General features: G+C 40.6%; 1 protein-coding gene across 1 annotated transcript; it reads right to left on the bottom strand.

Annotated features, from left to right (window-relative positions):
• Positions 1-1,067: 1,067 nt before the first annotated feature.
• On the bottom strand, positions 1,068-10,962 carry LOC108239971 (muscarinic acetylcholine receptor M2). Its single transcript, XM_017423051.3, has 4 exons — positions 10,855-10,962; positions 5,372-5,562; positions 4,305-5,153; positions 1,068-4,113 (listed from the first exon to the last, which is right to left on the bottom strand). Exons 2-4 carry the CDS (start codon positions 5,525-5,527, stop codon positions 3,793-3,795), a joined length of 1,326 nt encoding a protein of 441 aa, XP_017278540.1. The 5' UTR covers positions 5,528-5,562; positions 10,855-10,962; the 3' UTR covers positions 1,068-3,792.
• Positions 10,963-15,125: the final 4,163 nt, after the last annotated feature.

Below are 15,125 nucleotides of genomic sequence, written 5' to 3'. Positions count from 1 at the left end.
TTTAGGTTTTCTACACAAATCTTTTGTCATCAATCAGGTTTTGAAATTCTTAACTTTTGTTGTTGATCGTAGTAACGTAATTTAAGATGGCCAGCACAGATAATTTACCCAACAGAAAATTGCTATAAGTCAGGTACTTTTACTGATATTGAGCTAAAGTTTGTTGTGATAGTAGCTGAGAGTCATCCTCACCACATTCTCTGAGTACTAACACATCTTGAGAGATCTCACAATCTCATGAGACTGCACCTAAAGTCATATACAAGGTTTAACCAAAATGGCCTCAGCTCCTTTTTAGCACAAGTTGATTTTAGTTTTAAACACTGAAATGAAAGGTGGCGGGTGATATGCTCTCCTTCAAGGAATGCTAGAGCTTTAACTAAAGAAAGGCTTTTAGAGAAAGGAATGGGAGACTCTTTAAAACGTGCTTTAACCAAATGGATGAATGGGATATTTCATGTCCTTGTCGTGTCAGGTTGCCAAATGAGTCGTGAGTTAAGTTCAAAACATCCTAAATTGTGCGAAAAGTTGAAAAATGCACATTCAAATGCAGATACGCCGACTTTCAAGGACTCATTAAGTCAAAGCAAAATTATCTAAATGGTCATAAATAAAAAAACATCCTATAGGTCAGGTTTAAATGTCTTCCATGCTGCGCAAACACAGACTAAAGGTTTTAAAAGCATGTTGCTGCAGAGGTGAACAGTTTTAGTTTTCTTCACCCGTCTGATCCACTAGAGGGCGAAACAACTGTCCTGTCCTCACCAGTTTAAAAACTGTGGAGGTTTTTATGACATTTATCACACCCAGGTCTGTTTCACGCTGCACTGAGTCAAATACCTGTCAGAAAGCTTGACTCAGGCCTAAAAAAGGTACATTTGCAAGTGTGTGAGTGCTTTTCTTTCCAGAGACAGTAACTGAGCAGCTAGTATTCTCTTAAACACATCAAGATTTCTTTACGTCACAGTTTCTCGTTTGGTTTCTTATTATTTGTATTTTTTACACATTGATGCATGTGGATGCTGCTGCATCTCAAGTAGATTTTTTTTTTTTTAGTGAAACATGAAAAAAGTCCAAAGAATACTGATGCCAAACATTAGCTTTTTTATTTTTATAAATCCTGTATGAAGTGGAGTCAACATGGACGAACATCACACTTAGACCTATTCCACATTACAGATTATAGATGCCTTTAACGTCACATGTGAGCCTAATGTGAGTAAATCTAGAGGGAAAGCTGCACACAAACAATTGCACGATACACCCTTTAAAATCACTAATTTAATTGTCTCCACTTGGTTCAGTTTAAAGACACAGATTTGGCTAATTCTTCTTGTTTTACATCTCACTGTTGGCTTTATTAATAAAGTATTATGGTTACATTGTTCTTATATAGTCATTTTTGTGTAGTGATTTGCTTTATCGTCACATTCACAACATTTAAGCTGCCCAAATTTATGTAGCAAGAGCCAAGAGGGAAACATATCATTAAAGGAAACACTCAAACGGTCTGTCAAATGTTATTTTTCACAATTAAGCTCAGAACGGCTCAATAAAAATCTTGAAAAAATTTAATACAGTGCCTGGTCTTTACTATAATTTTTACTGTGGATAAAAAAATACCGTATATATGGAAGTATGAACAAGGTTAATCCACTTTAAAAAATAAAATAAAAAGGAAGAAACTAGAGGAAGAGCACCACTGTACGGAGCCCTGAAAGTGCCCAGGGTGGAAAAATAAAAAGTAAAAGTTGTAAAAGTCTGGTCCCTTGGTTTATTAGATCCATGTGGATGAATTTGCAGTGATATTTATGTCCGTGTGAACGGTGAAACAAAAGTCAACAGAACACCAGAGGCGTAACGAGGGTTTAGTTACCGTCTACAAATCGCAACACGCGGCTAAAATATTCAGTAACATCTACAGTATCGTTTGTGTCTTCACCTGATTTACATAAGACATTTGTCTTCTTTTAAATTGGAAACAAGCAGGTTTGTATAATTCTTGTTGAGCTCGTTAATCCTCGAGTTTCTTCAGTATGACTTGTTTTGATGAAAACGAAGCTGTAGTTTATTGTCTTTCCTAAACTGAGGGAATGAATTCTTACAACCTCTGTTTCATTTTTATTTCCTCTCTTGGCACGAAGAGGGCTCCGTACAACAACACACTTAGCATGCGTCCCATTTCCCCCGCTGCCGTCAGCATTTACGATGAAGACTATCCTGGTCTTGATGTGAGTCAGCTGGAACTTTAGTGGAGTTGCTCTTTATACTTGTTACATTCATGTGCAAAGGTCATATTTTTGTCGCTCTCTTCCCAGTTTTTGTAACTACAGCTGCACAAGTGAAAACAGGAGAAGCAGCAGAGAGGAATCTGCAAGCAGGTTTGTTTCCTTCGGGCTTCTGTACAACCGAGCCAAATCCAGGAGGGTACAATCATTTCCAATTTTACACAAACTTTAAACCCCCCTTAAATTACAGCATATAAGGTGAAGCTGTGCACCCATATTTGTTAATGGGGAATTTACTTCCTGTACGGCTTGTTTCAGTGCCTTTCCTGCTGCGTGGTTGTATTGTTTTCTCAGCACTGACACCTGCTGTTTAGGAGGAGAACTGCAGTGAGTTCAGGGCGTTTCAGGCAATGGTATAAACACCAAATCTGCTCCGGTCACGTTACAAGTCACTAGCGCCATGAACAATTCTCTCTAGTAATCTTTAGCCCTACTCTTATATTTTTCTGTGCTCATGTGTTCCAGTTCTTTTTTGGCCCTTTTCCATGGGCTCGACTCGGTTCTACTCAGGTCGACCTTATTGGTGGGTGATCCCGCCTACTTATACTCGCTTCTTGAAACCGACTCGGCCAAGTCGAGCTGAAGATTTGGCGTCAAACGTCCACCATGTTAGAGCGTCTCCTTCAAAAGAAAGCCACCATTTTTAAAACCTCGCAACTGCAGTATTCATTTTTGTTATTTACTTTAAAAAAAAGAAAGAAATTCCATTAAATGGCAACATGTTGACCAACAATGTGGTACGATGAGGAGGTGCAGACGTTTCTATGGTTTTTGGATGATGACTGAATTCATAGGGAGCTAGTCCAAATGGACACGAGGGAACTTGGCCTCAACTCAGCCATGGCATTTTTGGAAACCGTGGCAGAGAATTGTGAGTGTTTTTGTGACTCTATTTAACTTATTTACACATTTAAGTTTCAGGCGGCCGCGCCGTGTTGACCTGCCCACATCAAGGCAGCTCTTAGTTAAATGGAAAACTACCGAGACTGCATGGAACCGAGTTGAGGCGAGTCGTGCTGAGGCTGGACAATGGAAAAACAGCTTCTGTCGTGTCGGGGAGGGGGAAGTGTTTGGGTAATGAGCTACAAGCTGCGCTTTCAAAGAACCTCACAACTGTCTCTTCTCTGTTAAAATATCTTATTGTCACAGCATCAAATCTTGCGTCTTGTGGTGTTTTTTTGATGTGGTGTGTTTGTTGATCTTCTTCAACAGGCAGAAAAGACGTTATTGTTTGTCTGTTTCAGGTTACATCACTATAATAACCTCTTACACTGAAACTTCAGCAAAAACATGCGTCTCCTTACATAAAAGACCTGGCCACAGTTTATGAGCTTCTTGAAGGGATGTCTCGTTTTGTAGGAGAACTTTTAACTCGCTATCATGACTTCAGGTTAAGCGCCAAGGGGACACTTACACCTGCAAATGGGATTCAACCAAATCCTGCTTTTACATTTGCAGCGTCTCCTCTCGTTACCCAAAAGTTTCAGTTCCATCTTAAGCACCCTCATCGCCCACGGATGTTCTTGTACTGGCACAGAAGCAGGTGCTTGAAGGTGTTCTTGAAGGTGGTGTTGCAGAGGGCGTAGCAGGCCGGGTTGACGGTGCTGTTGATGTAGCAGAGCCAGTAGCCGATGGTCCAGAGCGAGCTGGGGATGCAGGAGGAGCAGAACGTGTTGATGAGCACCATCACGTTGTACGGCGTCCATGTGGCGACGAAAGCGATCAGGATGGCCATGATGGTGCGCGTCACTTTTCTCTCCCTGGAGGAATTTCCTCTTCTTCTCCACTTTGCCACGACTCTTTCAGTCACTGCACGCTTCGTTACCTGAATAATCAGAGCAGAAGAAGAAAAGGCCTTTTGTAAATGTTTGATTTAAAGAGATGTTATTGTGTATCTTATTCAAAATTAAGCCGATACTGTTTGTAGACCACAGTGTTGAGAACTGTACCTTTACATAGGTTTCGTAAAAGGGATTTTTTTTAAGCTAAATAAAACTTGTAACTTTTCAAACGTACCAACAACAGCGTCCGTGCGACCATGCTTTGTCTGTCAGCTGATGAGTTTTGCGGGGAAGGGGTTTGTGATTGATTTTTCCCGCCACCTGAGCTCTTGCGTGACGGAGCAGCGTCTTTAGACGCCGAAGCGTGGACGACCTCCGACGTCGCGTCCGCCTGGTCCACCTGTTCGTTCGCGCAGGGACCACTTCCGTTCTGCTGCTGCAACATTTCCTTTTCGTTTCCATCTCCAGCCTCCTCCTGAGCTGGTTTTGTTGCAGCGTCGTTGTTCTCGCACCCTTCCTCCTGGCTGTTGGAAGGAGCTTCTGCCAGACTGGTTCCCGAGGTCTTTCTGCTGTCTCTCCTCATGCGGCTGCGGCTGGCCCTCGAGATGCGCCAGTAAAGGTAGATCATGATGACCACCGGAAGGTAAAAGGCAGCTATGGCCGTCCCAAAGGTCACTGCCGGGTTGGAGAAGAACTGAATGTGGCACTCATCGGGCTCCACAGTTCTCCCGCCCACGATGAACTGCCAGAACAAAATGGCGGGAGCCCAGAGGATGAAGGATAAAACCCAGGCTGCCGCGATCATCAAGCCGGCCATCTTGGTGCTGCGGCGTGCGGGGTAGCTGAGGGGCTTGGTGACGCAGAAGTAACGGTCGAAGCTGATGATGAGCAGGTTCATAACCGAAGCGTTGCTGACGACATAGTCAACGGCCAACCAAAGGTCACACACCACGGCTCCCAGGGGCCAGTAGCCAATCACAATGTAGACAGTATAGAGGTTCATGGAGCAGATACCAATAATGAGGTCTGCACAGGCCAGGCTGAACAGGAAGTAGTTGTTGACGGTCTGCAGGTTCCTGTTTACCTTTAGAGGAACAAGAAGGATCAGGCTGTCAGATTCTAATCTTTTTTTAAGCAGCGTGATGTATGGTCTCTTATTTCTATTAGATTACCCCTCTGCAAAGGGGTGCACATGTCGTATTCTTATCGCTAAGTCTGGTTATGCTTCTCAAAGGTGTGCAGGGATGGATGCATGAATCACGCTCATTAATCACGAATGATAGAAGCAAAGAAAAGCCAAACCTTTATAGAGAGCATGACCAGGATGTTTCCGATGACAGTGATCAGGCTCAGAGATCCAGCCACCAGGATGATGAGCACTATCTCCACCGTCGTGTACGGGCTGGCGGAGAAGAGGCTGGTGATGTTGGCGCTTTGAGATTCGTTCAGGGTCTCCATCTTTCCTTCAGGCTCGAGTCATATCAGCACAATCCCTGGTAATGGCAAAGACTGTGAAAGAATCAGTGTATTTGGGATGTTTGGTTTTTTTTTGGTCACGGGATTGGAACAACTGGCAGGTGTTTCGAGTATTTCGAGCCCAGGTGAGTAGAGTGGACAGGTGTGAAGTGAATAGAGGCGGCAGCAGGTGTGTTTACTGGAGCTTCTCACACACTCGGGTCAGGAACACCAAAGTAAAACGGCTTTATTTGGAAGCGAAATAAGCATCTTAAGAAAATACACTTAAACCAGGATTAAACCCTGAAAATATCGTTCTTATTTAGTGGAATTAAACGGTGTCAACTCTTTCTTCTAGTCACCAAAACCTTAGGTGACCTGAAACTGATCAAATCTGCTTAAAGAAAACATAATGAGGGAACAGATGCATGCTAGAATAAGATCGAGTTTTTATTTAACCCTAGAGTGTCACATGATGTTTTAATGTTTTTAATCTTTAATCCCCCTCGTGACCTATCTTTGAAAAAAAGATGGTTTGTATTCAATCTATTGAATTGTCTCCCTCCTTTACTAACTTTGTGTTTGCTCCAAATTAATCCCAATGCAAACTGTGGTTTTGTTGTAAGGGTTTTCTACAGAACAGTATCTGTGACAGGAGGGGAAAAAAAGAGGGAATAAGGTTTGTTTTCTTCAGCACTGGAACACCTCGTCCTGCGAGTTATAACAGACTGTTTCGCGTCGAGCACACACTGATTTCCACCGGGGCCACCCACACGCTACGTCCCGGCTCTCATGAAGCTGTCAGGTGCTATGGATAAAAGCATCAGCTACATATGGAGACACGGTGTCTTTTAAATTTCCTAATGGGTTGCACCGACACATGACCCGAGACAGACAAACCAACAACAATCAGTTGTTCTCCTCTTTGCTGTGAAGCACAGCTGCTGTTCAGTTTAAAAAAACATCAGGAATGGAGCTGCAGCGTTACAATGTGATTATGTTTTGTGTTCTGATCAGAAAATCAATACTAGCTGAGACAATGCGGGTTGTTGCTTATTGCTAAAACCCTGTAAGCGACTCCATTAGGCCACATGATAAGATCATACTGTACCTGAGAGACGTTTTCTTCCTGCTCTTACAGCCATCCGAAACTTCATTACAGCATGTCTAACTCCATCACTTACTCATCAAAGACCCATTCTGGGACTTTTCTGTCACGGATAAAAAGAACTCTGTGTGTTTGCAGACATAGTGGTTTAGTTTAATCTTGCATCTCGGGGTGCAGCCACTGTAAGATGTCCTGATGGCAAAACTAGCACAGATGTAGTGATTTAGGGTCAAGATAAGTTGGTTCGGGTGTTACAATACATGTTCATAATCTGCTTACAAATGACTAATAGTGGGTTTTTAGAATCAAAATCTAGCTCTGCTAAGCAAGTCATTGCATTTAAGGGTTAGAACTGCATCTTTGTTTTAAGGCAACCATATAACAGGGAACGACTCGAGGGATTCATCAGCGTAATTACCTCCCACACGCACACAGAGAGACAGCAGTCCTTCAGTATAAAAGCAGCAAAGCAGACAAGGCAAACAGACTGACTTACAATAAACAATTTACTGAGGTTAAAATCAAAATATTAACTGAAAAACGTAAACAGCAGCATTATGTATTCTGCACTTTTGACACCTCCAGAGGAAATTAAGTGTTTAAATCCAAAGCTTTGTAATAAAAATGACATCTGAATGGACTCAAAGGCAGGCAGGCAGCTACAAGAGCAAAACTCGAACTTTAATTAAACTAGCACTTCTCGCCCGCTTCTTTGCATGTCAACGTTTTAAGCAAATATCTCACATAATCTGTTAGGCCTCGTACAAACTGGTACTACCACACCAAGTTTAAGATCAATATCTGTAAAACTGACAGAGTTTGAGCTATTTTTGTGTTTGTTAAGGTCAACAGACATCTTGGATTAGCTTGACTAGTAAAGTTAACAGCATATTTTGAGTTTCATTAAAATCTGTCCGGTGGTTCATGAGATTTTTTGCTAACAGACGTAGAAGTTTTGCTCCAACAGTTAACGTCAAAGTGCTCCGACTGCTCATTTAGCACTCGAAGATGACTCTCAGCAACCACTACACCAGGTTGTAGCTAAATATCTGTAAAACGTACTGAGTTACAGCCATTTTTGTGTTTGTTAGCCATGGCAGCCATCTTTAATCAGGCTAACGTCAAAAGTTAATCAGTTGTGAATGTACAGCCAATGATTACTTCCTGAAAGTTAAATTAAAGTCCAGTCGTTTGTCTGGAATTACATTATCATCCGCCTTTTGTGGCAGCTGGAGATTATAACAAAACAGGCAGGCAACCAATTCACTAAATATGATACACAATAACTGGGAAACAAAACCAAAAAAACAAACTCAACCAGCGAGTATATATGGTGACGATTACTGAGTGAAAACAGGTGCGCTGATTACAGATGAGAGACAGGTGAGTGTTAACTTGGAAGCAGGAACAACTGAGGACAGCTGATAAAAGCTACTTTAAATATGATTAAACCTTAAACAAACAGGAATTAACTCACAACACAAAAACTGTCAATCAGTTATAACAAGCCTTACTTTACTGAATAAGGTTTGTCTAAAAATAAGTAAACTGCGCTTTAGTAAAATCTAAAAATATGTTCCAACTGAAGCTGACATATTTCCTTTCTTTTCTCTTTTAAGATACATGATAGGATGTGTTTTATTAAAAGGACTATAACAAAGTCCCACAGTTCCTTAATTTCAACTTAACTTTAACTTATTATCAGACTGAAATCAGCACTAACGATAACTCAAATGAACATTGTATAATGTTTATATTATGCCGGTAAAATGAGCCTTAAGTTGGTTAAGTTGGTTAAGACTCTATACTGACAATAAATCTTAGTATAGAGAAGAAGGTGAACTGTTTAACCTAATGTAATAAGTTTAAGTGCATGAATTTAGCAATTTAAGTTAAGCTTTGTGCAGTTTTTTTTAATGATTGTTGCTTATTACATCAAAGACATCAAAAACATGCACCATCACATTATTATGTAGTAACTGGAGTCTCTTTTCTGTGTTCCTATAAGTTCTCCATCCATCGTCTTTTGTTCACCTTTTGACATTTGATGATAGTAATGTGGTGTAACATTTCTTTAGAGATCAATTTATAAGCGCTTTGAGTGGTCAAAAATAACTGGAAAAGCATTATATAAGTTCAGTCCATTTACCATTTACCATTTTATAAGCTTCATGAAAAAAGTTTCCCTAACAGGACAGTGTTGACCCAAGTTTAATGTTAAAAACATTAAAGCCATAAAACATTTTAAAGGTGTACACAAAATACACACATCCACGTCAAAGTTTTGACCTTTCAGGTGCGTTGCCAGTTTTGCACCTGCCGTGTTAAAAGGAAAGTCCAATAAATGTTGAATGACAAATATTTTTACTAGGTTTTAGGGTTTTGTCACAGTTTGTGCAAATAAAAGGGCCTAACTGAGGCGTCTAGAGTCAGATGACCAAAAGGAGTAAAGAGCTGCAGCACAGAGATCAAAATGTGGGCGGCGATAGAAATGACTAAACAAGAGAGCAGATGCATGATACAGGGAGAAGTGAAGATCTTTGTCTGAACAAAGGAAACCAAGAAACAGATATACGGGGAAAGTTTTACTGACAAGTGAAACGACAGGTGTGCTGATTGCTAACAGAGCAGGAAGTCAATTTAACCAGAATATATTAAGCACAACGGGAGAGAAACTGGAGATGAAATCTGATTATAAAACCCGAAGACCAAAGTCAAAACCAGAAATCCCCTCACTGATATTTAAACTGTATCTTCTTGACATCATCTTGTGATTTGCCAATGTCGGTGTGAAAAAAGACACCATTTCAGAGATATTGAACCCTTGTAACTCTACTATTTTACATCATAGACTGTAAATCAGCACCTTGTCCAACAGGTTTGTGTGATGTAACATACAGTCCAGGATCAGGACTGTAATTTGATGCTTCTTGTCCTCATGTCTTCCCTCCATAGTAAGACCCACATTACTGGACCTCCCTAATTGTTACGCAGGTCTACTGGTGAGAGCGAGCAGGATTTCTTTGGCATGGACAGAAACATAGTAATTAGATCCAGCAGATACCGTCTGCAACAGCTGTACCGGTAATAGGCCTCTAGGATATAGGAGCGCTCGCCTGGCTGGGTGAGCTCGGCTTTTTAAAAGTCTGTTCTGACTTTAATGTGGACGGCCTGACCGTCGCCGGTAGCAGGCAGATGGGAGGACGTCGGCCTTGTTTGCAGAGAGGAAAAAGCAGTTGGTCGCGTCAAGGTGCAGCTCATAAACAGATTTTATCATTTGTCTTTTCAGGACAAACACGGTGTAAATCTGTCACAGCTCATCAGGTGTTTGAACAGAGGAGCCGAAAGAAGTGCCGAACATTTAAATAAACCTGTGTGAAATTTATTGTTTAATTAAAAAAAAAGACTTTTAGCTGATGTGAAATAGTTTTTTATGGCAGTATTTGGCTCCTGGTGTTAACAGGAGGCAGGTTTGTTGTCATTTCAAAGAAGTGTCTTCTGAATGTGAATTAGTGAGAAATTTCACATCAGGCTGAGCTTTGGCCTCACACGGCGGTGTAAAAATAACAATAATAACAAAAAGACCTTGAACTTCCAGGGCAGCTCTGTGAGGATTTACAAGCCAGGGTGCAAAATTAAAAGCAACAGAGAAGAAAATGAACATTTCCTTCTACGCAGATGTTCGTAGAGGAGCTTCATGTTTGAATTTTCCCTCTTAAACTGTGACTGAAGTAATGAAGGGGATTCCTCTGAAGCAGGGAGTCCTGAGGCACGATCTGCTCACTAAAACCACTCAGCTCACAACATTTACGTTCCCAGAGGAACCTCAGGAGAACAACACCTCACAGTTACTCTAAACTTCTTCAGGAAGTTGAACTCAGAACCAGATTGTATAAATTTCAGACCAAGCTTTGCTGTTTCTCTGCTTATTCATAGAACGTCTCCTTTTGTGCATCTTTTAGCTTTCAGTGTCTGTTTTTAATCCATTGCTTAATTGTTTAATACATATTTATAGTTTTGCTTTTCACTTTGTATCATTTAGACACACAAAAAAGGTTTTTTTTTTACAATTTAAGCTTTTTATATCAACCCACATCATTTAAAGATTCCTGCAAGATTCCGAAGATTTTTTTTATTGTTATTATTTTTAGGCAAAAATTAAAATATCTAATTTCAGCTGTGCCATAAAATTGTACTTTTTTTGCTAAATAGGTGCTCTTACCTGCACAAGCTTGATGCAAATCCGCAGAAGTCTTACTTTTACGTTGTCTGCAGGAAGTTGCTCGGATGAGCTGCGTTGGTTTCGTCCATGTTACTTTCACTTCTGCCGACACACTGATGTCGAGTCAAACCAGACGCTGATGCAGCTCCTCCTCTGGGAAGAACCTGTGTGTGTGTGTGTGTGTGTGTGTGTTAAAGAGGCTGACAGTCAGAGCAGGGAGGGGTTGTGGGGCTATTAGTGACTGGTGTTCTGAATCCCTTTAGCTAGGGCTGGAGATTTAGATGAGCAAGACACGGGGACGGACAGACACAGATTTGTTTTGTCTTTCAGGACCCTGGAGAGCACAAACACACCGTATTCTTGTGCGTTTCGAAAGCTCCAGGCGGCCGAAAGGAACGACGCACGAATGGCTGCAGCATAAAATAAGAAAAATAAAGTTCTGATAAAAAGAGGACAGAAGGAAAGGGACGTTCTCTGTCTCTGCTGCTGCGGGACGTTAACCTTTAAGACTCTGTTGTTTTGACCTTTTAACCAAACCGGTGACGCAGTCTGCCCCAGTTGGTGGATGACCTTACTTTGATGGAGAGACCACTAAGGATAATCGTCCATCTCCACAAAGCCGTGTCACAAATCAAACCAGGAGCTGAGAATGAAGACATAATTATCAGAAATAAAAACTTCTCTAAGTACAAACTAATGCTTAAAACGCTTATCGGTTCATTGCACAGATTTGACTGTGTTCGCTGCACCCCTGGATCCATGAGCTTCATGTTTCATCATTTGTCATGAACACAAATCAATACAATATTGATCTGTGTATATTTAATTTTTGTGCATGCAGTTCCACCTTGTTGTAGGAAAGCAAGATTTCTGCATCACCCATATTTTGTTCAGTCTAACTCACAAAAACTGAAGTCACTTAAAAAAACGAAAAGCTTAGCGTTCCTTGAAGAGATGCACATCACTCAACACCTCTTATGCCAGAGAGTATGTTCTGAATGACTCTTAGCTACGGCCACATCAGAATTTAGCTCAATAAACATAAAATAGACAGGATTATAGACCTTTTTGTCCTTTCTAAGTTCAGCTGCTGCGGCCATCTTGACTCTGATAATCAATCAGTTCTAAATGGACATTTCTGCAGGTTTCCGTTCACTGATTCAGGAGATATTTTGGTAACAGACCGACAAACAGACACATCACAGTCCACTTTTACCTCTCAGACGATAATAAATCTGAAGCTGATTCTTGGAGCAATTTGAAAACAGGGATATGTTGCCCACATATTTCTTCTCAGTTCTTCTCCAAGAGTGGAACTTCATTTTGTCATTTTGTCATTTTGTCATTCATCCTGTTCGGCAGCAGTTTAATACTCTCGGCACTTAAGATTTTATTTCTGGTGCAAAGGTCTGACTCAAAGGGGCACATCACATGCCCTTTTTTTATAGCCCATTTAGCAAATATTTGATATTTTTTAAAGCTGTGTGCTTAAGGATCCAAACGGAGACAGACGGGACGGAGGATGTGAATGAGGTCAACCTTTTTTTAACTAAACAAAGGGTAAAAGCACGGCAGGAAGTCAAACACAGGAGGCCGGAGCTGATTGACGCAGAAAACAAACTTAGCATCACAAAATTTAAAAGAAAATAGAAACCCATACACTTATATATGCATGAATGAATGAATGCAGAGAAATGATGAAGTTGTACTCATTTTGGTCAAATCTGGAAAAGGTTTAAAGAAAATTAACAATCTTATGCAATATTGCATGATGTCACGCTCAGAGTATGTGTTGTAAATGACTCTCAGCTACTACCACATCAAATCTTTTACATTTTTTTTCCTTCATAAGTTTTGTAAAATTATTTTAATCTTCTCTGTTGGAGAATTAGCTCCTTTCGAAAGCAGCCGTCCAAGATGAGGAAAGAAAATCAGCGACACTGAAGCTTTCTTCTCTTCACTTCATAAAGAAAAGGGCCCAAGGCTGCAGGAAAAATGGGTCATCTGGTTGGCGCTCCAGATACTGTTGAATAAAGATGGGTCAAACGTACAATACCAACATTTCAGACAGGACAGACGGGCCTGTTTTTAACCTACCGCTGCATTCAGGAACTAACAAGCATGCAGGACGAGAGAGAGAGTTTTTGATTCCTCTCTTTGCTCGTGCTCTTCAGTCGTGTCCTGTCATGTATAACTTCAATGATTTAAAGAGTGAGTGGCGCCACAGATGGTTGCCGTGGAGACCGTGAAGGCAGGCTGTCGGCGAGACATTACTGATGGACGAGCCTCGCAAACCGCTAAAACCAGCAGGTCCCCCTGCTACCTGCTTGTCAGGAGTGCCATCCGGACCAGAGAAATTTCATTTCATTAAAGGTTTCTATATGTTTATGAAATGACCTAAATTAGTTGTATCTCGTATTAACTGTAAGTTTCACCCTCAAGCCTGGAGCAAATTATGAAATTATATTCTCTAGATGATTCATTAAAGCTGTAATTTATCATCATCACTGTGTGTTGATGATGATAGTGGATTTGGGTCACAGCTAAATCAAAAAACATACCAACACATTGCACTTTAATACAAATATGAGTTTTAAACATTTCTTTGTTTGCAGAATTGTCTAACTTTAATCATGTGAATTAATAAAACACGTTTGAACCCCAAACGACTTCACTTCTTTTGCCTGACATCAGAAAAAAGGGAACCTTTTTTATTATTATTTTTCATTGTTTTGGTGTCTGGTTTGAGAACTTTGACGTCTGGTCTCTTAGTTTTGCAGATGTTGTGGTTCTGTTGGCGTCTTCGGACCATGGCCCTCAGCGTGCACTGGGACGGTTCGCAGCTGAGTGTGAGGTGGCTGGAATGAGAGTCAGCTCCTCTAAGTCCAAATGGTTCTGAACTGGAAAAAGGTGAAAGCTAAGCAGCAGAAATGGATGGATGGATGGATGGATGGATGGATGGATGGATGGATGGATGGATGGATGGATCAAATCAAAGTTTCGACCTTATTAGGATGGAAACACTTGAACTGTTCAAGTCATGAAAGGAATCTCCCCAACATCTTGGAATTAAAGCTGAATGGGCTAAAACTGCACCGACAGATCACACCAAACACCAAATAAAGATTAAATATAATAAGTCAGGCAGAATATGTTAGAACTTGATGATCCTTTAGCACATATGTATGCAGAAATGGAGAAGATTAAAAAGATTTGATCCCTTCATGAAGACGAAAGCAGAACTCTGGGATGTAACTGTGAGGACAAAGCTGCAAAACAGTCAGATGAATAATAAATTTCAGACCGCTGTCCCTGACAGGAATCATGTTTTCTGTCAAATAAATTTAGACTCAAACCTAAACTGATGACACCAAAGATACGGACATTATTCAACCCACGTTTCCCACTTTTGACTTAAACAAATGTCAGCCGAACCAACATAAACATCAGGCTTCACGGGAACAGTTAAAAAAAAGACGATGACAGACAATTTCCCCTCGTGTTTCCTGTTGATTGACTCTGCTGCCATCTGGAGGACTGACGTCTGTCTCTCCATCAACTCCACGTTTCCTCAGAGGGGTTCAGACGGCTGCCAGACTGCTCTCTTCACTAGTACTACAACTCAGTTTAGGATGTTTTTATGTACGTGTGTGTGGAAAAACTTCACTAAAACACAACACTGGAAGTAATTTAACAATTTAGATTTTAAAAATGGGTTAAGAACTGAAAATCCACTGCAGGAATGCTTGCTTTATAACCACAATCTGTGATTTATCTTTAAAATATTCTCAAACCAGGATCTGGCAGCTGATGGAGGTGCCACGTTGCCATGGAGATGACCATCCTGTCACTGCGTGACATCAGCTAAAGGCTCAATTAATGCAGCTACAGAGAGAGAGGGGAAATGACGGGTGTGGATACGTTTTATTGAAGGATGTTTATCTGTTAATACTCTGTAATCTTGTTCAGTCATTTTCTCAGCTTTCAGCACTGATTGGAGTTCTGGGGATTCAGGACAAACTTCTGCTGACAGATGTTATTAGTAAAGACATGTCTGTCATATTTTTAGTTTTTAAAATGCTTCCATTTGTCCCAGTTTTTTAAATTATCGCTATAACTAACAGAAGATTTATTTTATTATAATAGATATTATATTATTATTATTATGAACTTCGAGGCCTAAAGCAGCTGATTCTTCTGTTGCAAACAATCTCCTTCTTTTATTTGACACACAGATAATAAATCCTGATATCACAACAACTATTCATCCT

This window comes from Kryptolebias marmoratus, linkage group LG11 (genome assembly GCF_001649575.2).
Source record: "Kryptolebias marmoratus isolate JLee-2015 linkage group LG11, ASM164957v2, whole genome shotgun sequence".
Lineage (NCBI taxonomy): Eukaryota > Metazoa > Chordata > Actinopteri > Cyprinodontiformes > Rivulidae > Kryptolebias > Kryptolebias marmoratus.
The sequence above is the reverse complement of the archived record's forward strand: the minus strand, read 5'-3'. Positions and strand labels throughout refer to the sequence as shown.